Source organism: Emys orbicularis, chromosome 3, assembly GCF_028017835.1.
Source record: "Emys orbicularis isolate rEmyOrb1 chromosome 3, rEmyOrb1.hap1, whole genome shotgun sequence".
NCBI lineage: Eukaryota > Metazoa > Chordata > Testudines > Emydidae > Emys > Emys orbicularis.
In genome coordinates, this window is record NC_088685.1 from 183,476,301 (window position 1) to 183,503,361 (window position 27,061).

General features: G+C 42.4%; 1 protein-coding gene across 1 annotated transcript in view; it reads right to left on the reverse strand.

Moving 5' to 3' along the window:
- Positions 1-27,061, reverse strand: part of ACYP2 (acylphosphatase 2) — a 136,833-nt gene that overhangs the window by 104,901 nt on the left and 4,871 nt on the right. The window contains exons 2-3 of the mRNA XM_065401860.1: positions 20,548-20,564; positions 16,775-16,884 (exon numbers count right to left, since the gene is read on the reverse strand). Coding sequence (XP_065257932.1) covers positions 16,775-16,884; positions 20,548-20,564 — 127 coding nt within the window. The remainder of the gene's footprint in view (positions 1-16,774; positions 16,885-20,547; positions 20,565-27,061) is intronic.

Sequence of the window (27,061 nt, forward strand, 5' to 3'; positions counted from 1 at the left end):
TGGGATAGCTGCCCAAAATGCACCGCTCCCAATGCTGCTGCAAGTGCCACAAATGTGGCCACGCCAGTGCGCTTGCAGCTGTCAGTATGGACAGACCGCAGCGCTTTCCCTACTGCACTCTCTGAAGGCTGGTTTAACTCAAAGCGCTCTACATCTGCAAGTGTAGCCATGCCCTAAATGTCCTCAAAATATAGATTGGAATTTCCATTCACTTTATTTCACACCTCCAACTAAAACAAATGAGGAATACGAGTCTGAATTAATACCGGAGATGTTGCCTTACTGAGGAAAATTAATATTACATAAATTTGGAGATTAGATTTCAACTATTTACTCAATATTTTGCACACGGTGATGGAACTCATTCATGGCTTAAGTATGGCACTTCATAAAAACCATAACCAATGGCTTTCAACCAACACTCAGATCTATTTCAGACTACTCTGGCTATTGTTTGGGAGTGTATTCAAAATGTTAATATGGTAAAAACATGCCTACTTTTCACGGTATGGGTTTCAAGATATCAAAAGTCTGTTATTTTTTGGAAGAAAGGATTTACTCTAAATGACAAAATGATAAATAGCACTTTGTTACCTGGCATCTGTGGAATGCATCTATGGAATACTGTCAACATTCCAATACTTCCCTGAACTCCAAACACCTGACATCTAAGTTGACTAACTCATATTTAGCTAAATAAAGACAGAATGGGAACAAACATATTTATCCTCCCCTGAACCGTCCTTCCCCATTTTTGTTATTGTAAGGTTAAAAAAAAAAAAAAAAAAAATCTAGACACTCTTGATAAGGGCACATACTGAAATTTTACCTAAGTAGCTCTTGTGTTGTTTATATTATGTGTATATCTGATTTTCTCTCTTCTTAATAGTCATTGGTATTTTTACTGAAAACTTCAAATATTAAAAATAATTGTGAACTCAGTTTACACCATTTTTATCTATTAAAAAAAATCCATCGTTCCAGGACAAGGAATAGTATACAACACTCTCCCCTCTACAAAGAGAAGGAAAAATATTTAAATACCATTGTTATTTACTAATGGTAGTTGCTATTTAAAACTTTACATCAGGTATTTCTTAGGAGCATGTCAATTCCTTTAACCTACTTTAACAAGGCACCATAATTTTTAATAAATTTTAAGTTTAGCCATCCACATACACTAATCTTTACTCCTTTTTGTAAATTAATAATTGTAAATGAGTAATGTTATAATTCAAACTTGAAAAAATCCACTAAGAAAAAGAATAACTATTCTGTCGCTGTAAGTTGCTATGGCAACAACTACAATGTCTATAAAGACTTTAGCTTCATTTTATGAATAAAGGAGAAGGATCACAAGATTCTGTAGGGGAAAATATTGTGTTTATACAGTCCTCTTTTATGCAATGGGAACAATAGATGTTTTTATTTCATTTTTTAAAGTAACATATTTTGGACTGGTAGGAAATCCTTCAATCTATTTTAAAACTGCGTAACATTGTGTCTCAGTTATTCACTGCTATAGGTCTAACTTGGCTTTGAAAGTGACTTTACTATTCTTGATTCACAGGCTCAATGACAGATGAAAACTCTGTGAAATGAAGCTTTTTGTGACTAAGGGTAATGGTATGCTGTCCATGTGGACATGTAATATCATGGGGAAACAGGATTACTGTGGGGGGGAAAGCCCCTAACTAACAGAAGGGATTCTACAGAATAGTCTAAAAATAGCCTTACAGGATTTCAAATGAGGCATGAACAGTTGAAAAGTACAAATATCTACAAAACAAACAGCTCCACCTAGAGTTTAAAAAGTAGGCGTTATTAAATAAAAGAACCAACATACCATTAGCAGGGTCTTATGTACAAGACTCCTATAAAACTGCCAATGCACCTATAGCTACAATAAATGCTAGTGTTAAACAAAGATGCCTTTTATATCATACAAAATGCTGTTATCTAATATTTTTATTGATTTTTATTATTTATTTTCAAGTATACTTTGCACAAATATTTAACCCAATGATATAACTTTTTGGTATATTACCCTCTGGAAATGGTTCATAAGGTTTTCCACTTAAATTAAAATATATTTTTAAAATACATACATTTTGAAAGACTACCCTGCAATATAGAAATTACTTAATCCTTTTCTTCTGAGAATTTTTTAAAAATTAATTCTCAGAAAATAAACACAGATCAAACTACAATAATGCATGAAGGGTAAAATCCTGCCCTCATTCACACCCTGCTAATCCCACAGATTTCAGCGAAGATATGCAGGGCAAAATCCTGGGAATTTCACCATAGATTTCAATAAGGCCAGGATTTCACCCACAGGGTGTAAAACAGGGAGGAATTTAGCCCTAAAGCCCTAATCCTGCTAAGATTTACACACATATTAAACTTTAAGCAAATGAATAGTCCAACTGAATACCCTGGGTCTTCTCACATGGTTAAAATTAAGCACATGCACAAGCATTTGTAGTAATGGGGACCTGAAAAGCCAGTTAATTATTTTCACTTAGTTCTACTAAAGGGCCTGATCCTGCAAGCAGTTACACCCATGAGAAGTGCCATTGTGCAGGAACAACCATTTGTCACATTGGTCTCAAAGTCTGTTTATATGAACTTTCCTGTTCTGTTTTTTTTTTTTTTTTTTTTTTTTTTGAAAGAGTGCTGAGAGAGCTGCGCCATGACCACACAAGCCATGTTAAAGCGCTGCCGTGGCAGCGCTTTAATGTTGCCAGTGTAGACTAGCCCTAAGTGTCAAGTTCTCAGCTTGCCTGGTTGAACTCCCTCACCTCTGCCCCTTTTTGCTTTCTTCCCTCTGTTTATCCTCTTTCACTTGGTCTCTTGTCTGAGCTCTCATCCCATTCTCTTTTCTTTTCGCTCATTTCATCTTGCTTTTTCTATCTTCTTTCTCTTGTGCCACATTTTCCTCCTGCCTCCGTCTCCTCTTCTCATTTCTTTCGGCCTTTTGCTGTCTGACCATCAATCATTTCCTCAACACACTGTGTTCCTACTATTCTCCCTTTCTTTTCTGCTTAGTCTTCACCCACATAAACAGATTTCTCTGAGGTGCCTTCCCTTCATTTTCCTTTCTCTCTGTTATCACAATTTCATCCTCTACACTTAGGAACATTGCTTATGCTGCTCTCACACTGCAGAATCTACTAGTTTAGTCCCTCTAACTGGTTCTCTTACCTACTCTGCTCATATGCTTCAAAGAGAGCAGAGCACTTAAAGGAAGTGAACTAGCACCCCAAAAACTGATTGTTTCAGAGATTAGGATTTATAAGAGATGGATCATAATTTATATAAAAATATTACATAATTTAAATGGAATTGGTAGAAATCTAACCTCTTTACCAAAGAATTGTGTTTCTGATCAGTCTTGCACAACAGCAATTATACGTCGTTTGATTTATTGTACTCCATTTCCCAAAGCAATGTTACTCAGCATTCTGTCTACTTCCTTTGCAGCACCAGACTGGAATAAAGATTCTAACACTTATGACAACTCCCAAACCTCCTCCTTGTCCCATATGCTGTCATACCTTTCTACTTACTGATGTTTGTATTTTAATGTTTTTCTTAGATGTATACATCTCTGCTGAACTACAATCAACTGTAACTAAGACTGAGGGAGGACGTGCATAAAGAAAGATTTATTCTTGTTATGACTAGATCCTCTGAGGGCCTCTAGAGTTCTAAAAAAACCTAATAATTTTTTCCAGGTTGGGAGGCTGAATGAAACATTCAGAGACACAACCTAAATTTCACCTGAGACAGCTAAAGAGAACTGCAAGATGCTCCATCCCCACAAGGACTGAGCACAAGGCTTGCGGAGCACTCCTATCATTCTCGCAGGGAAATCAGAAACCAGAGCTCCTTGTAAAATTTAATAAAGTTTCATCAGTCATCCTTCACTTCCTGTCCTAGATCGACATACGAATTAAATGGAAGATAGTTTATTGGAGAACAGAGTTCCAAAAATATTAATTTCATATTCAGAGGGGAAATCACAAAAACCTCATTCTACCAAGACTCATACTGATGGTACAATCTATTCATTGTAATACACTTGAGTCTCTATGGGAAAGTAGTGAACAGTATAACAAAATAAAACAAGGAAAAAATAAGTCTACTTATATTAGGCTGAATGAAGTACACAGAAGGTCATTATTTATAAAAGTGACTGTAAGTAATTACATTCCTCCTCCTGTATTACTGTATGGTGGAATTCAAGCTTTTGGGGCTGATCCAAAGCCCACTGAAGTCAATGGGAATATTTTCTTTGACCTCCATGGGCTTTGGATCATGGCCTTAAACTGTATCTAATAAAAAAATTATAGGAGTCATAAAAGACACTTATTTAAAGAGTTAACTCCACTGGATCAATAAGGGTCAATATTGAAGGATAAACATTTGGCTAAAGATTAACAATGTTTAAAGCAAAAAAGTGATTAAATCAGAAAGCAAATGTATGACATTTGTATAATAGGCAAGAAATGCAGATTCAATATTTTGGGTCAAAAGCCTTGTGGAGATAAAAATGCAGAGGAGCCATGCCAGTATTTTTCAACCTGGCCTTGCTGAGGGGAGCATCTCTGCATCCTGCTCAGCCATCCTGATGTAAACCTTGCTTATATGACAGCCAGGAACAGCTGATGGGGAGGAAAAGGACACATTTCTTGCCTTTCCACTTCAGGCTGTCTCTGCCTGCCATTTCTGCAGAGAAAGAGGGGGAAGAGGGTACTGCACCATATACCTTCTTCAGAAATCCAAAAGAAAAGTTTCTGAAGGTAATAGAAATTAGAAGAAAAAACCTTAAAGCCAATGAAGAACATTAGAAAAAAATAGCTTAAAACCTTGTCAGAATTCTGTGAAAGGCTCCATTTAAAAGGGACATGCAGAATCTTCCATCTGCACAGAATTTGAGGCAGAGAATTCTGAAGAGGCTTTCCTGGGGAGGGTGGGCCTAAACCCAGGCTTAGAGCAAAGATCTGGTCTGCCTCCTTTTGCCAAGGAAAAGGGGAAATGCAATGCTGTAAAGACTGTTTAACAGGGAGGAGACAGAGAATGCCCTGAAACCAAACTTTTCTAATAAAATGTATCAAGACAGTTTATGCTCTTTGAAATATTGTAATCCACAAAACTGACAATTATTTATACTAGGCAGCAAAGACTCGATCCTGAATGCTGTTGAACACTGCCGAAAGAAGCATGGAGAACGTGTTTGGCAGCATTTGTACAAGGAGACATCCACACAGTGCCGAGAACTGAGTACTCATCATATGAGCAATCATCTATTCCTACAATTAGCTAAGTAATAGTTAATACAGAGGAGGGAGAAAAGAGTGTGTGATGGAGACTGCAGGAAGATGGCATGACCAAAGCATACAGAGGTAGTTGTTTAAGTGTAATCTGTAAGTGAGCACAAATTTTGTACACCACACATTTTTAGAACTTTCAGTTCTTACAGCCAACCAAGAACAAAGATGGCTGTTCAAATGCACTTAACCACTGCTCTTAGAAGAAAGTGAAAACAGGGCAGCTGTAGGGGCCAGTCACTGACACAGCCCACAAGTTGGCCCACAAGCCTGTGGATCCAGCCCCATCAGTTTACCTCACCTTACAAGGTCACTTGTAATGAAGTATGCTCAGCAGTCCTATTGGTGGCTCAGTGGTGCTCTTTTGAAACCTTTATTTATACCCCTGAAAGACTGAGGCACAAACCCTGAGAGTTGTAAAATATAAGAGACGGAAACAGTAAGAAGTTGGGAGAAAACACAGTAGCAGCAAAACCAGTCAAACAAACAAGAAATAGTAAAGCAAATATTCCACCAATTTTAAGTCTGAAAAATCTTATGGAATGGAAGCTACAGGTGCTGCACCTCTGAAAAAAGCCAGGCCACTTATTTAAGAGCCAAAACATAACTTTAAGTATCTATGTTTTAAAATGTTGGGCTGAGGTAATAGAACTAAGAATTATGAAAAGGTTTATAATGAGACTATACATTTTTTCAATATATGAAGTACGCAAATGTGGACCATAATACCACCTATTAGGCAGATTGCTTTAAAATGCCTCTCTTGTGCCTTCTTGCTTTTATATTAACCCATGTATTCTCTTTGAAGTATATTATAATTCCTGAGCACAAAGACCTTCTCTTTTTATGAATTTTGAGGAAGTGCCACGTAAACATACAGCACTCTGCAAACACGAAATATAGAACTGAAAAATTACTGTTATTTAAGTTTCATGAACAAGTTGTTGCTGGAATTACTCCTATTTCCATTATTTAGTGTCCTTACTATAGAAATATTATGTTTAGGTTTGATCTACCACATGTACTAACCACTGCAGAAGAAAAGGTTACTCACCCTGTGCAGTAACTGAGGTTCTTCCAGAAATGTGTTCCCCTGGGTGCTCCACTTCAGTTGATGGTGCGTCCCTAAGCCTTTGATCTGAGAATTTTAGCAGCAGTGTCCGTTTGGGTCACGCATATGCTCTCCCTGTTTCGCGGCACCATTGGGGCCTCATCCAGCGTGCACAACCTGACCCCCCCCTCAGTTCCTTCTCTACTGGAGAGTCTGAAAATTGAACTCCAAGTAGAGAGGAGGAGGATGGATAGTGGAGCACCCACAAGGACACACATCTCAAAGAAACTGTTACTGCACAGGGTGAATAACCTCTTCTTCTTCGAGTGATGTCCCTGTGGGTGCTCCACCTCAGGAGATTGTAGAGCAGTGCCCCAGGTTGGACAGAAGGGGCTTCGGAGTTCCTTGAGCAAGTGATGATATCACTGTTATACCTAACAATGCATCTGATCTTGAGCGCTGGTCATTTGCATAGAGTTTCGTAAATGTGTGTGCAGAACCCCAAGTGGCTGCTCTACATATGTCCATGATCAGTATGTTGTTTAGAAAGGCTACTGAAGTTGAAAGGGATTGGGTAGAGTGAGTTCTGATCCTCAATGGGGGTTTGAGGTTCTTTTGTTGATAGCAGAGGTGGATGCACCTGAAGGTCCATTTTGATAGTCTTTGTGTAGAGATAGCGGAGCCTTTAGAATGTTCCGTAGTGGAAATGAAAAGCCTCAGAGAGGTAAAATGCTAGCACGCGCCTGACGTCAAGAGTGTGTAGTACTGAATCTTGTGTACTCTTGTGTGGTTTGGGGAAGAATGAGGGCAGATGGATTGGCTGATTTATGTGGAAAGACGAGATATTTTAGGTAGGAATTTTGGATGAGGTTTTAGGTGACCTTGTCCTCGAAAAAGTTGGTATAGGGTGGGTGTGCCATGAGGGCCCCTAGCTCACCCACATGACAGACTGATGTGATTGCCATTAAGAATGCTACCTTCATTGACAGGTGTGTCAGAGAACATGTCGCTAAGGGTTCGAACAGAGGCCCAGTGAGGCAGCATAATACTAGGTTCAAGTCCCAGGGTGGCGTGGGTGTTGTTGGGGGCAGGAGGGTTGCAGGAAGCAGGCTTGTCTCCCACTGCATGCCTAGTCTGAGCAGCGGAACAAGCTGTTGATAGATTCCCTCACTTCACAGGAATCTCCCTCAGAGATCTCCAGGAAACTCTCGTGGAGATACTGGGCAATCCGCTGCCACAGGTTCCTCGGCAGAGCTGCTTTGTTTCTTGCCCCATTAACGGTAACTTTCCCACGCCACTTTGCAGTGACGGGAGGTGAGGGGGAAACCATTGCTGCACATAGGCTAGCTGAGCAGAAACTGCAGGCTTGGAGAAGACCCTCCCTTGATTCCCTGCTCACCCTCAGCAGTGAGATATCTTCCATAATGATCACCTACTGTGGGCAGTGTGGGGACAGAAATTATCAGGCCCACCCTACAGTGCTAGCTCTCCCCAAGCGCCATGTGCCTAGTGTACAGCAGGGTCTGGGAAGAGTGTTTTACCCTGCCCCTGCGGCTACTCACTATTTTGGGGGTCTTATGGCTCATGTGCGCTTGCCTGGGGTCAGCCAGTTAGTGACAGGTGTGTGAGTACTGGCTGTGTTTTAAAGCACTGAATCACTGCTGTCTGTGTTGCAAACAATACTGCTTCTGTAAAATGTTGCATTTAAACTTCAGAGATGATCTTGGGAGCCCAGCCCCTCTTATCGGTGGCAGAACGGCTGCACAGAATTAGAAAGCGTCCAAGAAGAACTAAGGAGGACTTTCTGCGTGAGGTTATGATGCACTCGGCCGCTGAGAAACAGGAATTGAAGGAGTGGTGGGACAGCAAGAAGAAGGACCGAAAGGAGAACGCGGCACACCAGAAAGAAGCCACGGAGCAGCTCCTAACAGTTATGGAGTGCCAAGTGGACATGCTCCAGGCGATATTAGCTCTTCAAACTGAGCAGCTCCGTGCCCGCCCTCCCCTGCAGCCGCTGTCGCAAAACTCTTTCCCATACACCCCACACACACCGCCAACACACTGTTATCAACCTCCTGGCTCCACTCTCTACCCGCAGCATTCCACTCCTCCCTCCTCACAGTCCAGCACTGTGGACTCCTACTACCCACTGCACTCAAAACCCATCCCTCAGCAATTTGGCCCTACTGAAGTACAGCACTGGGTGCATTGTACTCCAAAGGAGAAGGTTGATTATGATCCCTGGACATACACAAATCTGTAGCTGATCTCCTCTTAAGAACTTCCCTTCCCTCCCTGCTGAATTTTTTCGTTTGACTCTCTCCTCCGGTTGTTGTCTTTTAATAAAAGAATTGGGTTTGTTTGGAAGCAATCTTTATTCTATTAAGTGAAAGCAAAAAAAGAGCACTGCGAAGCAACATATAATAACATCAAGGACCCTCTTGCATCATGTGCACCAATCACCTCCTAGCACTGCAATCCCGAGCATAGCAACAAATATTAGTGGCTTTCAGCTTCAAATTGCTGCCTGATCCTTATGGCCCTGCACTGTGCCCCTCTAATAGCCCTGGTCTCTGGCTGTTCAAAGTCAGCCTCCAGGCGCTGAGCCTCTGCAGTTCAGCCCTGAGTGAAGCTTTCCCCCTTCCCTTCACAAATATTATGGAACATATGGCACGTGGCTATAAGCATAGGAATATTGTCATCGGCAAGCTCCAGCTTCCCATAGAGGCAGTGCCAGTGGGCTTTTAAACGGCCAAATGCACACTCCATAGTTCATTCTGCACTTACTCAGCTTGTTGTTGAACTCCTACTTGCTGCTGTCAAGTTGCCCCGTGTATAGCTTCATGAGCCACAGCATTAAGGAGTAGGCAGGGTCTCCCAGGACCACAATGGGCATTTTGACTTCCCCTATGGTGATCTTCTGGTCTGGGAAGAAAGTCCCTGCTTGCAGCTTCTTGAACAGGCCAGCATTCCGAAAGATGCGTGCGTCATCCACCTTTCCGGACCAGCCTGCATTAATGTCTATAAAACGCCCATGGTGATCTACAAGTGCCTGGGGAACCACTGAGAAATACTCCTTGCGATTAATGTTGGTGGCTAGGAGGTCTGGTGCCAGAATTGGAATATGCATGCCATCTATCGCCCCTCCACAGTTAGGGAAGCCCATTTGTGCAAAGCCATTCACAATGTCAAGCACATTGCCCAGAGTCACAGTCTTTTGCAGCAGGATGCGATTAATGGTCCTGCACACTTCCATCAACACGACTCCAAAGGTCGACTTTCCCACTCCGAACTGGTTAGCGACTGAGCGGTAGCAGTCTGGAGTAGCCAGCTTCCACAGTGCTATTGCCACGTACTTCTCCAGTGACAGGGCAGCTCTCATTCTCGTGTCCTTGCGCCGCAGGGCTGGGGCGAGCTCATCACCCAGTCCCATGAATGTGGCTTTCCTCATGTGAAAGTTCTGCAGCCACTGCTCGTCATCCCAGACGTACATCATAATGTGATCCCACCACTCAGTACTCGTTTCCTGAGCCCAAAAGCGGCATTCCACTGTGGTCAGCACCTCCGTGAATGCCACAAGCAATGTCGTGTCATAGCTACTACGCATGGCGAGATCGATGTCGCACTCCTCTTGCCTTTGTAGTTTAAGGAATAACTCCACTGCCACTCGTGACGTGTTGGTCAGAGCGAGCAGCATACTTGTTAACAGTTCGGGATCCATTCTTGCAGCCTGAAAGAGGCAGGGCGCGCAGTACACAAACTGTTGAAAGATGGCGCCAAATGCGGACGGAAGCACAGGGATTGCTGGGATGTGAAGCAATGCATCACGGGGCATTGGGACTGGACCCAGGATGCCCCGCAACCCCCTCTGCCGTCTCACAAGTTTTGGCGGCAAAAGAGAAAGAGGTGCTCTGTGGGATATCTGCCCAGAGTACACCGCTCTGGCATTGCAAGTGCCAGAAGTGTGAACATGCTATTGCGCAGGCAGCTGTCAGTGTGAACACACAACAGTGGTTTCCCTTCTGCGCTCTCTGAGCGACACTGTAACTTTGCAAGTGTAGACGTGCCCCAAGATACTAAAGAATGGACAACAGTGTGATTATTGGGTAAGATCTGAGTTATATATTGACCTGGCTATGTGACTGATCTCTTGGGATTAGAGGACCGTATAAGTGATGAAATTGGTTTTCAATAACCACTCATCATAGAGTCCAGTGTCTGAGTGATGAAACAAAGGCTGGAATGACTGCATTTTTAATTTCTTGTTAACCAGTGTGGTGAGACAGAAGTTTACTTTTGTTACTGGCTTGGTATATCTGATGTTAGAATAACCACCGGTTCGGAGGTGAGTCTGCCCTATTTCTCAGCAGTTTGTCCTGATCTGGTATTCTCAACTGTGACCCACTGAAGCACAGTGACATTAGATGACACTGAGTATTCCCTCTCCCAATTGCATTCCCAGGACCACTAGCAGCTGACAGGATAGAAGATAATCAGGGGCCAAATTATGCTTGCAGTTACACCAGTATGTAAATTTTAGAGTATTTCTACTGACTTCAGTGGAGATACTACAAATTTACATCAGTTTATGTGAAAAGAGAATCTGTCCCTATGAACGGAAATGAAACCCAGGCCTCTTGCATAGTAGTGCAGAGCACTGCGAGTTAGCTACACGATCATCCCTTAAATATTAATTTTAATTATAACAACATTTAATCTAACAAAACTATTAATGAAAATAAGTGCGAAGTTCGTCTGTTAAACAAACGTCTAATATGGGTGTGGACAATCCCTGTCTGGTTTTGTTAATTCATCTTGCAACCCCAAAAAATCAACTTGACATTAAATCACCAGGACAAAGACCATAGTTACTGTGCATAATGCAGTCATATTAGTTAATCATACATAAATCCCTAAAGATGCAACTTTTAAATGGTTTATCAGGAAATGCAACATTATTTTTCCGTTTTCTTTTATTTTTCAAAAAGTAGATTTAACTTTAACAAAACAAGAGTTTTGAAACTATTCATATAAAAGAAAATGTCAGAAACTGCATTCCAAATTGGCTACATGTAATGCAATTTGCAAAAGAAAGCTTTCACCATCAATCATCTTTATTACAAGAATGAGGCAATGAAGGAGAAAAAGAAAACACACATGCAAAATGCCCCTGAAAGCTGGCCTGGGAACATCTGAAATGGACTTCTGTGCTTCCAGGCAGCCCTCCTAATGATGACGGCCACTGCTGTATTCCAGATTTCCATCACTTTAAGGAAAACCACACCCATGTTTTTAAAGACATTGCAGCATTTGAAGTTTTCATTTCCTGATGACAGAGGCTGCAGGCCTTTTTTGAAATCTAGATTTATATGTTTTGATTTCTTATCATACATATTGTATGAAAACCATTTTTAAAAAATATGAGTTCAAAAAGCAACCTAGAAAGTTCCTCAGCCTATTTCTTCACAGAACTATTTCACAAGAATTAAAAAATACATTTATAACAGATAAGGGTTTGCCAATGTTCCATTTTTAAAATATCATGATTCTTCAAGGACATATAAAAAATTTAACCAATTGCTTTAGGCTAAAAATTGATATAGGCTGAGCCTCTACGCTATTTTTAAAAGTTTAGGAAAAGTACAAAGGTTTTAAATTATAGGAAGTGAACACACCTCCACAACTACCAGCTTACCAAATAAAAAGTGTTTTTATCTTTGTATCTCAAAAATATCCAAGATAAAACAAGAAATGTAACCTTGTTATTCCATAACATCGACTAGTGATTTGGATATTTAATCAAAGGAAAATAAGGTCCAGGTCAAGTAGTTTAAAAAGCAACTAAAGGGCAAAGTACCTTGTATACATCTGTGAGTTAAATACAAAATCCAATATGGCTATGTAATGTGTGTGTGTGTGTGTGTATATATATATATATATATATATATATAAATAAATAAAAAATTTACTTACACCACATACTCCTAATTTAAATAAATGAATTAAAAATATAAGTACCAGATAAAACTACTACTGCATATATACAGTATAGTTACTTATTTACTAATTACCTAATAAGTAACATTAAACTATAATGCACTCAACCCAGAGTACTTTCTTACACAAATCTTTACACAAATCTTTCCAATGAAACAATGGTTGTTATACGCTACAGTGTCATAAAACCATGCAAAATATTTCCTAAAGTACACAATCACAATCTACTAAAATGGTTCCACAACAGTCCATGATTTATATAAGTATCTACTTTTTAGGTTGTGATACTCCTGCCCAGGGCCGCCCAGAGGATTCAGGAGGCCTGGGGCAAAGCAATTTCAGGGGCCCGGCCCCTTCAATTAAAAAAAAAAAAAAAGTGCAATACTATAGAATACTATATTCTCGTGGGGGCCCCTGTGGGGCCTGGGGCAAATTGCCCCAATTGCCCCCCTCCTCTGGGCAGCCCTGCTCCTGCCATTAAAAAATACTAATAATGAAATGCACATAAAATCTAAATTTGAAATGTCTGTGCTTCTGTAGGATTAAGTATGAAGCTATGGCCAGGCCTACACACAGTTTTTCAACCATAGCTATTTTGGGGGTGTGTGTGTGGGGGTGTGTGTTTGTTTTACTGAAATTATACCAGTAAAATCTCTAGTGTGGATGCAGTTTTAACAACATAAAGGTGTCTTACTTTGGTATAGCTTATTCCCCCTCTATGTGGTACAACTTTTGTTTATAGGCAAGCTCTGTGTCTTCAACATTGCCTATGGTGATTTGGTGCTACAGCAAATAAAGTATGTACAATCATATACTGCTATTAGACTTTTGTAATGCCTCATAACTAAAACAAGCTACAGTTACTGTAATAAGCTTCACCTCGGAAGCTCATATGATACCATCAGAGCTGCATTATATCATTTGTTGTTAAGTGTATTATAGCAGTTTCCACACAAAATTTCAACTCCACTAGCATGACACTGCCTTGCATAAAGGGACAGATATAAAACTGTAGATGTTAACTGTGTGTGTTAGGAAAGCCTCTGAAAGTGGAATAAATTAAGTAATAACTATGACAAATAATTTGGCTTAATCTTTAAGAACTTCACATTTCTGGAATGAGCAAAATAGGTAGTTTTCTTTTAAATGTTTCACAATAGCAAGTATGAGTTAAAACATTGGAATGGAAATTGCCTATCCAAAATATGCGATGGACTAGCAATATTTTGTGGCATATTGTCACACACATCTGGAAAATAAGAAGCTTGCCACCCACCTGATTGTTTCCTAGGAAACACATCTACAGTAGGTAGTACTCTGCAATAAGCTAGCAAACACTTTTTGGAGTCACTTTGCCCAGTTTCCTTATCTTCCAATTTGAGAGTTATCACCTGCTTCTCTTTGGGGAAGGTAATCTTGTTTGAGAAGCAAGGGTGTCTCTGAATTAAAAGGAACATGTGACAGAAGTGACAGTTTTTTTGCCACAGAAACTATCTTTCTTTTTAAAAACCTGTTCCTTTAGGTCTTGCCTAAACCAGGGTGTAGCGGGGTGGTTACCCCGCTGCTGCCCTGAAGGGCATAAAACAGCCCTGGGAGAGGGCTGCAGCTGGGAAAAGCCAGGGTGATTGGGGGAAGCAGCCATGCCCCAATCAGGCCACAGCTGGCTCTATAAGAGGGCTGAGGGCCAGAGGCTAAGACAGACACACTCTCTCTCTCACTCCTGAGAGAGAAGGACCTGGCTGCCTGGGAAGCTGAGGAAGGTATCTGAAGTGGAGCAGTGCTAGGGAAGGGCAGAGGGAGCTGGGGAGCTCCAGCCTAGCAAAGCCCCAGGCTGCAGGCCGAGTTAAGGGCCCACAAGCGGATACTAGGGTTGCAGAAGTGCAGCCCAGGAATAGGGAGAGGCAGCTGGTCCAAACCCCCTTGCCGACAATGAGTGGTTTATAGACTGCAGTCTGCCCCAGGGAGTGGGGGCTAGATGGTGACTGGCAGTAGCCACTGAGGCAAAGTGGGGATAGAGGATGGGGGGGTTCCCCAGGGTGGGGAGACCCAGATTGTGGATTACTGCCAGGGGCAGAACCCTGACGTAGAGGGCCACCAAGGTCCGGGAGGGACACCGGCCTGCAGAGGGCACTCTGGATGCTGGAGAGCTAATTCCCGAGACAACCAGCAGGAGGCGCTGCACCGGCGAGACGTCACCTTGCCACACAGGGGTTGAGAGCAACAGAGACAGTCATTTCTATTGAGCTGCAGCAAACACGTGTTCCTCAGTTTAGTTTTAAATGCCAGAACAGTCTGAGAAAATTTTGAACATCAATAATGAACATCAATTTCTGAACACCCCCTTCAGTCTTTTTTCTCCCATTCATGACTGTGCCTTTTGTTAAGTCATTGTCCTTGCCTAACACAACTTCCCTTTTCCTTTATACCAAGCAACTGCCATCTCTCTCTCACACACACACACACACACACACACACACACACACACACACACACACACACACACCCCTACCTCCGACTTCTTTTGGTTTGTCTTCCATCACTAAACTCAACACCAGTATCATCTGTCACGTACCACATTTGACAAGTGAAAACACTCCGAAACCCCACAAAACTGTAGCGATGTTAGTATGGCCCAGGGGATAGGGTGCGGGACTCAGAAGATCTGGATTTTGTCACTTATCTGCTATATGACCTTAGGCAAGTTACTTCATCTGTCTGTCTTATTTTGATTGTAAACTCTTCTGCATAGGGAATCTCTCTTACTATGTTTTTGTAGAGTGCCCATCACAATAGGAACCCAATTGCAGTAGAGGGCAGTAAGCACTATTGTAATACCAAAATATAATAGTGTCACTTAACTGTGTGAGGTAAGCAAATTCTATTATGTGCAACTGTAACTCATCCACCCCCAATGCATCATCATCAGGGTTTGAACTCTGGACCTCCAGCACTGCAGCACAGTCGGCACTCACTACAGTGAAAAGAGTAACTCCAATAATGGACAGCAGGAGTAGGCTGTAATCATTTGTGGACCACCTATTAGGGAATGCACAACATACTGAAACAATGATTACATATGCATGAGTAGCCTCATTTTACCTACAGCATAATCAGACACATAGATTTGGGAGGTTCTTAAAAAGAGGCAGTGTGGCTAATGAAATAAGCCTTTTGTCTGCCATATTCTATTTCCAGCTTCTGTTGCTTCTCAGGGTGGTATGAGGCCTCGCTCAGTAACAAATATTGTGAAAGGAACTGAATTACCAACAGCAGTTAGAAAACATGAGTGTAAGGCCTCATTGATTCTAGTCTGGTGCGAATGCCCCTAGCCCAATGTGTATTTTGATAGATCCTCCTCCTTGTCCCACTTGCCCTATGTTGTCTGGTTCCCATCTGGAGATACATATGTGCCATGCTAAAAAGAGACACTGGGGAGCATGCCCAGTACATGTGGTATCTTGAAAAGTTTTAGCAGCAACCTCTGCTGGGCATAATATAGATTGCAAATGGCAAATTTGACATTTTATAATTCAACCAGATCTGAATGGATTTCCATGTGGACAACAAAAGGCAAGTCTCGGACACGAGGACTATTCTTTCTGCTACAACTTACAGAGGCACTAGAGCCCTTGAAAAACAGGTCAGAAAAGTTTGTATACTGAGATTAGGCAATCTACTACTCTGTTCATAATAATTTATGATTTAAGAATCAGAGGAAAAGTCAGTCTATTTTACTCAGACAAGCAGTATGAAAGCTGACAGGATTAGCACTTATCACCAAGAACAAACAGTTTTAATTTTTTTTTTTTTTAAGTTTTAAATTTAAAATAGTATCTCAGAGCTTAGTGCTGGAGGCAGACATCTTGGTAAAAATTGTATCATTTAGGGTACTAGCTCACAGACCACCAATGGAAAATACTATTACATTGCAGCAGTGGTTCCAAATCTTTTTTTGTTGTTGTTGGAGGGGAAGCCCCTACTTACAGTGGACAGGTAGGCAGACACATTCCTCCCCATCACCACACCATTTTCCCTTATCCTATGTCCTGGCACAATTGGTGGTCTTTTCTTTATATTGTCCATGTCCTTCTTTGTAATCCTATTGTCTATTCTGTTTTCCTCCTAATTTTGTGTTTTTTCCACTTCATAGTCTCTTTTTTGTTTTCCTATTTTTTAATATTCCTTTTTGCTCCTCTTCCCAGTTCTCCCATACACCAGAAGGCTAACTATTGCTCAGGAGTCAAGATGGCATGTTTCTAACAACCTTGATTTATTATTTTTTTACAGTAAGTCACTGATATCTAAATCTAATTTTACATTCTCTTCAGAATCATTTTAACAAATTGGACAGGTTAATGAGGCTAACACACATTGACACGAAAGTACTTACATTGCATTTACTTTATCTTCTGGGCCCTGAACTTGGCCAGTAACAGTCCCTTGTCTGGTATTTTTAACCCAGCCAACTACTCCCATTTTCCTAGCTTCATCTTCTGTGTACTGATTTGGAAAAAAAAAAAAAAAAAAATACATATAGTATATTCAGTACCAGCAGTTATGACACACACAGATTAAGATTACTGATGCACAAAGCCCCAGTTTCATTTCTACAACTTTCTTAAAACCTACTCTTCCTAAAAAGTATCTGTAGATATTAATGCACCTACCAAAACACCAGGATTTTCCTGCCGGTTCTGGACTTGCAGCAGAAGCAGCCAATTTTTCAACAAGAAAGTGAGACTTATCCCACTTGTGCTTATTAGTGTCTATCATAACATCATCCCTTGGCTCCACTTCCAAGTTACACTGCAGGCAATAAGCAAGTAGCAGTATAGCGTCTTTGAGACAGTTTTCTCGTGATATGTCAGAACCTATTGATGGTTCCATTTGGGGGAGAAGACAAAAAAATCGACACACTCCATTTTAAGAATTTTCAACATATGTTATCTTCTTGTGCAGAGGTCCAGGGTCTTCCACATTACCCCATAGCTGCCACTTCGAAGAAATAACACTGGCAGCAAAAAACAGAAGGCTGTAAAAACTTCATCTTTTGTTAAAGCACTTCGGAATTTGCTACACTTCCTTAAGGAGCTATGACATCCCATCTTCAAGCAAACTGTCTAAATAATTAGCAACTTTCCTTGAGAAGTAAATGAAGAAGAACAAAACACTTGAAGAAGAGGGAATTGTGGTAGCAATAAAGATTGAAGTCCAGTTAAATGTTCGGGTTGTTAATGTGGCTCTTTTTGCAATACATTATTATTGTGAACTTATGCTGATTGTCAGTTATTCACTTCCTGAGCTGGCTTCAGCCACTTCAGTTTATCTCCACTTTTTTTTAAGTTTTGCCATTCTGTATTATCTGTCTCTCTCATACCTAAGTAACATATGTGTATCTTTAAATATACATGTTTTAAAACCACAAAACTGCACAGAATAGGAAGTCTCTCAGAAATCCAGCAAATAATTATTCCACCCAAAGAAGAAAGAGTAAGTCAATCAATATTAGCCAACACATGTTCTTCTACTTCTCATACATCAGTTATATAAATATAACTGTCACAGGTATTTTAGCTATCTACATCTTTTCTAACTCAATCAAGATGAAACAATCTGTGTGCAAGCATGCATCTCATGTTTACATGCTGCAGAGTATAATCAGACTCACCACAATTGTAAACTTTAATGCAGTTTTCAAAGATATAGTTGGGAGTTTTCCACCCTATGTTTTAAATGTTGCTAAATAATACAATAATATACCAGAGTATGCATAGAGGCTCTCTCTTATAGTGACAACGTTCCTCCTCTATCTTGGTGGGTCCTGCGCTTATTGGCAGATTTTCTGCCCAGAGACCTTCCCCTCTGGGAGAACCCACAGTCCAGGTCAATTGGGAGGTTTGGGGGGAACCCAGGCCTGCCCTCTACTCCGGGTTCCAGCCCAGGGCCCTGTGGACTGCAGCTGTCTATAGTGCCTCCTGTAACAGCTTCATGACAGCTACAACTCCCTGGGCTACTTCCCCATGGCCTCCTCCAAACACCTTCCTTATTCTCACCACAGAACCTTCCTCCTGGTGTCTGATAACACTTGTGCTCCTCCGTCCTCCAGCAGCACACACTCTCAGCTCCTTGCACCTCTTGCTCCCAGCTCCTCACACTCGCAACACAAACTGAAATGAGCTCCTTTTAAAACCCAGGTGCCCTGATTAGCCTGCCTTAATTGATTCTAGCAGCTTCTTCTTAATTGACTCTAGGTGTCCTAATTAGCCTGCCTGCCTTAACTGGTTCTGGCAGGTTCCTGATTACTCTAGTGCAGCCCCTTCTCTGGTCACTCAGGGAACAGAAAACTACTCATCCAGTGACCAGTATATTTGCCCTCTACCAGACTCCTGTACCCCACTGGTCTCTCTCTCTCTCTCTCTCTCTCTCTATATATATATCTTTATCCAGTTGCATATACTGCACTCAGATTTGGCTATTAGCCTCTGGGGACTACATTTTAGTATACTTCATATACACTCAACTGGGTTGGCCTAGGCTGCTATTAATGAATATTCATTATTGATTAGTTCACTGGAGAACTGTTCCTGTTTAGACACTATCAGCACAATTTCAGAGTTTTACTGTCTTCTGTCGCAAATTTTTAAATTGTCTATTTGGTTACATTTGCCTGCAGGTAAGGCATCAAACGGGGGGCAGGGATAGCTCAGTGGTTTGAGCATTGGCCTGCTAAACCCAAGGTTGTGAGCTCCATCCTTGAGGGAGCTACTTAGGGATCTGGGGCAACATCAGTGCTTGGTCCTGCTAGTGAAAGCAGGGGGCTGGACTCAATGACCTTTTGGGGTCCCTTCAAGTTCTAGGAGATAGGATATCTCCATATATTATTTTTTTTTATCATAACAAATATAAGAGGCATAGACTCGTTGTTTCCTCACACAAAACACTCAAGGCTCACTTCTCTCCACTTAAATATCAAGCAGGCATGGGATGATGTCATGACTTTCAATCACACACAGACATAGATTCGCACTTCCAAGTTAACAGTAACTTAGCACAAAGCAATGAACCATATATCTGATAGAGTGGCAACTCAGCACAGGAGCCCAAAGTACCTGGGACTGGTAGACCCAAGCTGACTGGGTAGAATAAATGATGTCACTAAATTCGAGACATATGTTATACCCTAAGTCCTTCAGCCATTTCATCTTTCAGCTGTTTCACAAGTATAACTATATACTGAAAAAGCTTTATATTTAATATTAAACACTGGTCAATATTTTCAGAAAATACAGTATTCTAGCTAATTCCACTCTGTGAAACATGTGTCCTCTTGTTTTCTGAGCTTCTGCCTTTCTTTTAAATTGTAATGCTCCTGCTGCAGGTTCAGAACTGGTGGAGAAGCTTGGCTGGGTTCTGAGCTGCAGAGACCAAACTTTCACATCATGTGATTATTAGACATCATCTGTCAGAAAAAAAAATCATAAGCACTGTAGATTAATTTCTTTAATTCTCTGAAGAATTAACACTGCACTTTTATTTTCATGAAAAAAAATAAAAAGAGAATACACATTGCTTCAGTAGCTCAAAACTAACATTTTCCATTCAACACATTGTCAGGCCCTTATGATGTTTAAATTCAGTGATTGAAGCCTTTAGATATTACTATGATACAAACAAATTAAATAACATCAGTATGAATAAAGCAACAGAGGGTCCTGTGGCACCTTTAAGACTAACAGAAGTATTGGAGCATAAGCTTTCGTGGGTGAATGCCCACTTGCGTCTGATGAAGTGGGCATTCACCCACGAAAGCTTATGCTCCAATACTTCTGTTAGTCTTAAAGGTGCCACAGGACCCTCTGTTGCTTTTTACAGATTCAGACTAACACGGCTACCTCTCTGATACTTGATCAGTATGAATAAACTTTTCTTAAAAGAAATTCTGTTTTAACAGTAGGATTATTCTATACCATATATCTACTATAAAAAGAACCTATGATTTAAAAAAAACAACAACAAAAACACACAATACTTAACTGTCCAGCTAAGGACTGAAAACGTCAGCTGGATGCCTTTGTACTCTACTATAGGCCTCCTACAATATTTTTAGCATTGGAAATATTACACTGTTGTAATGTAAAATTGGCATAATGCATGCTGCCTTACCATTCTGAAACAAACACCTAGAAAAAAAGGAAAAGAAAAGAGAGATTAATTTGACAGAATTAATGCTATTGCTAACAATTTTACCTAATTTGTGTCTCTGTAAACTAAACTAAGTACAAGAAGTTTGTTCTAGTCATTTTCTATGAAACTTTAAAGAATGGTTATACCTATTCATCACACTTCTAAAATATGGATAGCTACTTAGGAGTCAGGTTTATACATAAATACATACGTTTGGACCTTATTATTAGGGCCCTACCAATATCACAGTCCATTTTAGTCAATTTCACGGTCATAGAATTTTAAAAATTGTAAATTTCATTATTTCAGCTATTTAAAGCTGAAATTTCAGAGTTGTAATTATACAGGTCCTGACCCAAAAAGGAGTTGGGGGGAGGGGGTGTCGCAAGGTTATTGTAGAGGGAGGCTTAGGTACTGCTACCCTTACTTCTGTGCTGCTGCTGGCGGCGGTGCTGCCTTCAAAGCTGGGCAGCTGGAGAGGGGCAGCTGCTGGCTGGAAGACCAGCTCTGAAGGCAGAGCTGCTACCAGCAGCAGTGCAGAAGTAAGGATGGCGTTGTATGGTATTGCCACCCTTACTTCTGTGCTGCTGCTGGCGGGGCGCTGCTTTCAGAGCTGGGCTCCCAGCAAACAGCCACTGCTCTCCGGCCACCCAGCTCTGAAGATAGCACAGAAGTAAGGGTGGCAATACCATTATCCCCTTAAAATAACCTTGCAACCCCCCTGCAACTCTCTTTTGGGTCTGGACCCCCAATTTGAGAAACACTGGTCTCCCCCATGAAATTTGTAGAGTATAGGGTAAAAGCACACAAAAGACCAGATTTCATGGGGGGAGACCAGATTTCATGGTCCATGACATGTTTTTCATGGCCGTGAATTTGGTACGGCCCTACTTATTATGGTCTTCCTTAGGACAAATAATGACAGAGAAAATATCTTACTTGTAATTCTGCTTCTCTGAATATATCCTTTTGAAGGATTCTCTATCCCTAGCCTTAACTTCTTAGCAATACAGCGGAAGAACACTTCTAGAGCTTCAGGTTTTAATCCTTGAGGACAACCATAGGAAAGTAGAAGATAAGCCAGGCCCCCTTGATTCTTACAGCATGTACTTAATTTTACTGCAGACATCCCAGGAGCCCCCCCCCCCTTTTTTTTTTTTTTAAACACCTCATGTTGAACATCCAGAATTGGCATTTTCTTTCTGGGAACTTTGCCTACCATGCAACTGAAGAAACTGAGTGGAATGTTCAGAAGGCTCACAAGGACAAGTAGGGGATATGGCTTGCACTCTATCTCACTACTGCTGCCCTCAAGACTCACAAACTAGGAGAATTCCATCATCTTCTGCTAAGGAGATAAGACCTGTAGTCAAAATCCTGCACAGATAATATCTTTAAAGAATGCAGAATGTCAACAGTCTCCAAGTATGAAATAAATGCTATATTATAAAAACACATCTCCAAGCTTTTAGCTACCCAATTGGTGGCCTACTCCCACCAAAAAAATTAAGGTTGCTAAATTTATGTATGAGAATATATATAAGTAGAATATATATATAACCTTTTATGCATTTGTTTTTAGAAAACTACAGAATACTATCTGAACAGAGACAGTTTATACCTTCATGGAGAAAGTTCTGAGTCCTTAGTTATGCAGGATAGATAAGAGTCATATCATGCATTAAACAAACAAACAAAAACAAGAATTCCATTATTATGTACTTACATCACAGTAGTGTTTAGTGGCCCCTGCCAATATCAGCCCCCATTGGGGTAGACATTATACAAACAAGTAGTAACATGGATCTCTCTCATTCAGTTTATGAGATTTGTATTTTTATTCCTGTTTACACCTATATGATCCATAGCCTTCCTTCACACCATCCACTCAAGCATGATCAAAAAAGATATCAGGCCAACTTTATCACTGGTATATTCCATCAAAGTAAGTGGTGTTATACCCATTTTTACCATAGTAAATTTGATCCATCAGCTGCCAGATAATATGGTTTGTGATTTTTATAATTTTTTTAACACAGAACTAAATGTTTTGCTGATCCTCTATTGCTGATTTATCTATGGTGCATATTCTGACAATCTGAGAAAGTTGTCAATACTTTCAGCTAACAACGTATTTTAAATATCGTTACAATATAACAGAACCAAACAGGAGACCTGCACTTGTCAGATAACTTACAAAGATACTCATGTTTGCTGTGTTGCTATAGCCATGTTTGTCCCAAGGTATTAGAGAGACAAGGTGGATGAGGTAATATCTTTTATTGGACCAACTGAACTGTGGCATTCTGAGTACCTTTCCCAGACCTGAAGAAGAGATCTGTGTAAGCTTGAAAGCTTATCTTGTTCACCAACAGAAGTTGGTCAAGTAAAATATATTACCTCACTCGCCTTCTCTGTCTAAAGATATTCATGTAATTTAAACAATGCCCTTGTTGTTTGCCTTGTATTATTGCCAACATCCCCTCTCTATTCAAACTGCCTTAGTTATTTAGTTAAATTATGTAGAAAAAACAGTTATCTTTCATAACTGTTGTTCTTCAAGATGTGTTGCTCATGTCCATTCCTTTGTAGATGGACTATGGGCATGCCCATGTGCACAGTTGTTGGAGACTTTTGCCTTAGCTGTATCCATAAGGTCGGCTGTGGCGCCCCCTTGAGTGCCGCGCTCATGCATCGTGTGCTGCCGACTCTCCGCCCTCTCAGTTCCTTCTTGCCTGCAACTCCGACAGAGGGGTAGGAGGGCGGGTAATGGAATGGACATGAGCAACACGTCTCGAAGAACAACTGTTATGCAAGGTAACCATTTTTTTCTTCTTCAAGTGCTTCCTCATGTCGATTCCATTCTAGGTGACTCACAAGCAGTATCTACGGAGATAGGCTCGGAGTTCACAATTTCGCGGCTTGCAGTACTACCCTACCAAAGCCGGCATCATCCCGGGCCTGCTGAGTCAGTGTGTAGTGGGACGTAAACTTATGGATGCATGACCCAGGTGGTCACCCTGCAGATGTCCTGGATAGGCACCTGGACCAGAAAAGCTGCCAAAGAGGCCTGCACCCTGGTTGAGTGGGTGGTGACAATCGCCGGGGGCAGCACCTTCACTTGATCATAGCAGAAGCGAATGCAGGCGGTGATTCAAGAGGCGCTTCTTTGGGAGGATACAGGGTGCCCTTTCATCCTGTCAGCCACAGCAACGAACAATTCTGTAGACTTAGGGAATGGCTTGGTCCTGTCAATGTAGAAGACTAGAGCCCTTCTAACGTACAAGGCATGCAGTCTACACTCCTCCTCTGACCTATGCAGCTTATGAAAGAAGACCGGTAAGTAAATGTCCTGGCTTGAATGAAACTGAGAGGCCACCCTTGGGCAGAAAAGCCAAGTGAGGTCTCAGCTGTACCTTGTTAACAACTGTATAACATGGCTCCGAGGCGAGCGCCCAAATTTCCGAGACCCGACAGGCCAAAGTCACCATGACCACGAACGCAACCTTCCAGGACAAGAGAAGGAGAGAACAGGAAGCCAAAGGCTCAAAAGGGGGACCCGTGAGCCACACCAGCACCAGCTTCAAGTCCCATGGAGAAACGGGATCCTTGATATGTGGGTAGAGGTGCTCAAGGCCCTAGAGGAATGTCCTGGGTGAAGACCGACCTGCCCTTGAGCGGCAGATGGAGTGCTGAGATGGCCACCAGGTGGACCTTGATCAATGAAAGGGACAAACCCTGGAGCTTGAGATGCAGAAGGTATTCCAGAATGAGCTGCAACGAGGCCTGCTTGGGCTAGACCCCTTTCTCCGACGTCCAACAGGTGAACCACTTCCACTTGGCCAGGTAGGTTGCCCTGGTAGAGGGCTTTCTACTTCCCAACAGGATCTGCTGAACATCTGCCGAACACTGCTGCTCCTGCTCGTTCAACCATGCAGCAGCCAAGCTGTCAGGTGCAGTGCCGCTAGATTCGGGTGCAGAAAACTGCCACGGTTTTGGGATAGAAGTCTGGCCTGAGAGAAAAGGTTCAGCAGCATGCTGTACCAGAGCTGGTACAGCCAGGCCGGCACTATGAGGATCACACTTGCTCTGTCCTACCTGATCTTTGTGAGGACGCTGGGGAGCAACGGCTCCGGAGGAAAGGCGTACATCAGAGCCCCCGACCACGGGAGTAGAAAAGCATCCGACAGGGATCCCCTGTCCAAGCCTGTCATTGAGCAAAAGACGTGGCATTTCCTGTTCTGTCTGGACGCAAACAGGTTCAACCAGGGAGTTTCCCACTTGTGGAAGATGAAACTCACCACCTCTGGATGGAGGGACCACTCGTGGTGAGACAAGAAGGTCCTGCTGAGGCAATCTGCCAAGGTGTTCTTGGCCCCTGGAAGGTGTGCTGCAATGAGATGTATACCGTACTGCAGACAGAGGTCCCAGAGTCTGAGGGCTTCTTGACAGAGGGCCGTCGACTTGGCTCTGCCTTGCTTGTTAACATAGAACACGGTTGCCGTATTGTCCGTAAGTACTTGAACCACTTTTCCCTGTATATGAGGTGGGAAGGCTTGGCAGGCTAAGCAAACCGCCCTGAGTTCCCTGGCAAGTAGCGATCGTAACTGGACCAACAACCTTGCGTACTGAAATCACCCAGATGGGCTCCCCGCCCCAGGTCCAAAGCATCAGAGACGAGGGTCATCAATGCGGCCGGAGCCGCAAAGGGGACTCCTTCCAATAGTGGCGTGGAATCTTGACACCAGGTGAGAGGCGACAGTACACTGTCCGGAATTCTGACCAACCGATCCAGGCTGTGCTGGTTGGGGACATAATCCATAAGCCTGTAGGGGCCTGAGGTGGAGCTGCACATACCAGACCATGTATGTGCAGGCCACCATGTGACTCAACAGTCTCAGGCACATGTGGGTGGTAGTGAGTGGATGGGCTCGCATACACAAGATGAGGTCCACCTTGGCTTGGAATGGAGTCTCAGGGAGGAAGGCCCTGGCCCGAATGGAGTCAAGAACCACACCGATGAATTCTATGCATTGCACTGGGGTTAAGGTTGACTTTTTCTCATTTATTATCAGCCCCAGGTCACGACAGGTGGAACAGACCAGCCCGAGATGCCTCCACACCTAGTCTCGGGACTGGCCCCTTATTAGACAGTCGTCAAGGTACAGATAAATTTGGACTCCCTGATGTTGCAGCTAAGCGGCCACCAGCGCTATGCACTTTGTGAACACCCTCGGGGCTGACCAGAGAGCAAAGGACATCACCATGAATTGGAAATGACATTGGCCCAGCTTGAAACGGAGGAAGTGCTGGTGCCCCCGGAAAAATGGAAATATGGAAGTAAGTGTCCTTTAAATCGAGGGTGGTGTATCAGGCTCCCGGATCCAGGGAGGGGGATGATGGCGGCCAGGGAGACCATGTGAAACTTCAACTTCTTGAGAGAATTGTTGAGGCGATGCAAGTCCAGAACGGGTCTGAGGCTGCCTTTTGCCTTCAGAATTAGGAAGTAACAGGAGTAGAACCCTTTTCCTTCCATGTTCCGAAGGACCTCCTCCACTGCCCCCAGATGCAGGAGGCTGTCGACCTCCTGAACGAGGAGCTGCTTGTGAGAAGGGTCCCTGAAGAGGGACAGGGAAGGGGGGGTGGGAGGGATGGATGGTGATAAACCTATAAAGGTATAGCCTGACGAAACTGTATTGAGCACCCAACAGTCCAAGGTGATACAGGACCAGGCCGACCAGAAAGGGCGGAGGCAGTCGAGGAAGGGGAGGGATGGATCCTACAGATTGGCTCAGGAGTACCCTAAAAACGACTGTTTTTAGCCTCCCTGGTTCGGGGATGGTCAGGTTGTGAAGCCGGGCAGGAAGACGACAGGTATCGCCACTTATGCCCCTTGTCTTTATCCTTTCTCCTGTAGGCGCCTACTCTGGGAGTTCCCCAGGACCTGGACTGTTGAGGGGAAGGAGGCAGAGGACAGAAAGGCTTCCTGGACTGTTGCGGGGTATGAAGGCCCAGGGAACAGAGGGTGTGTCAAGGCTGTATCCCCACTTTGAACTTTAGGGTACAAATGTAGGGGCCTGCATGAGGACTTCTAAGCTTAACTACCAGCTTAGTTCTGGTCCGCTGCCACCATTCCCTACCCTGGGAAGCTTTTAGAAACTCTTTCACCAATTTCCTGGTGAATACAGATCCAAACTCCTTGGATCTTAAACAAGGAGAAATTGACCCTTCCCCCCTCCTTCCTTTCACCAACTCCTGGTGAATACAGATCCAAACCCCCTTGGATCTTAAACAAGGAGAAATTGACCCTTCCCCCCTCCTTCCTTTCACCAACTCCTGGTGAATACAGATCCAAACCCCCTTGGATTTTAAAACAAGGAGAAATTAATCAGGTTCTTAAAAAGAAGGCTTTTAATTAAAGAAAAAGGTAAAAATCATCTCTGTAAAATCAGTATGGAAAGTAACTTTACAGGGTAATCAAACTTAAAGAGCT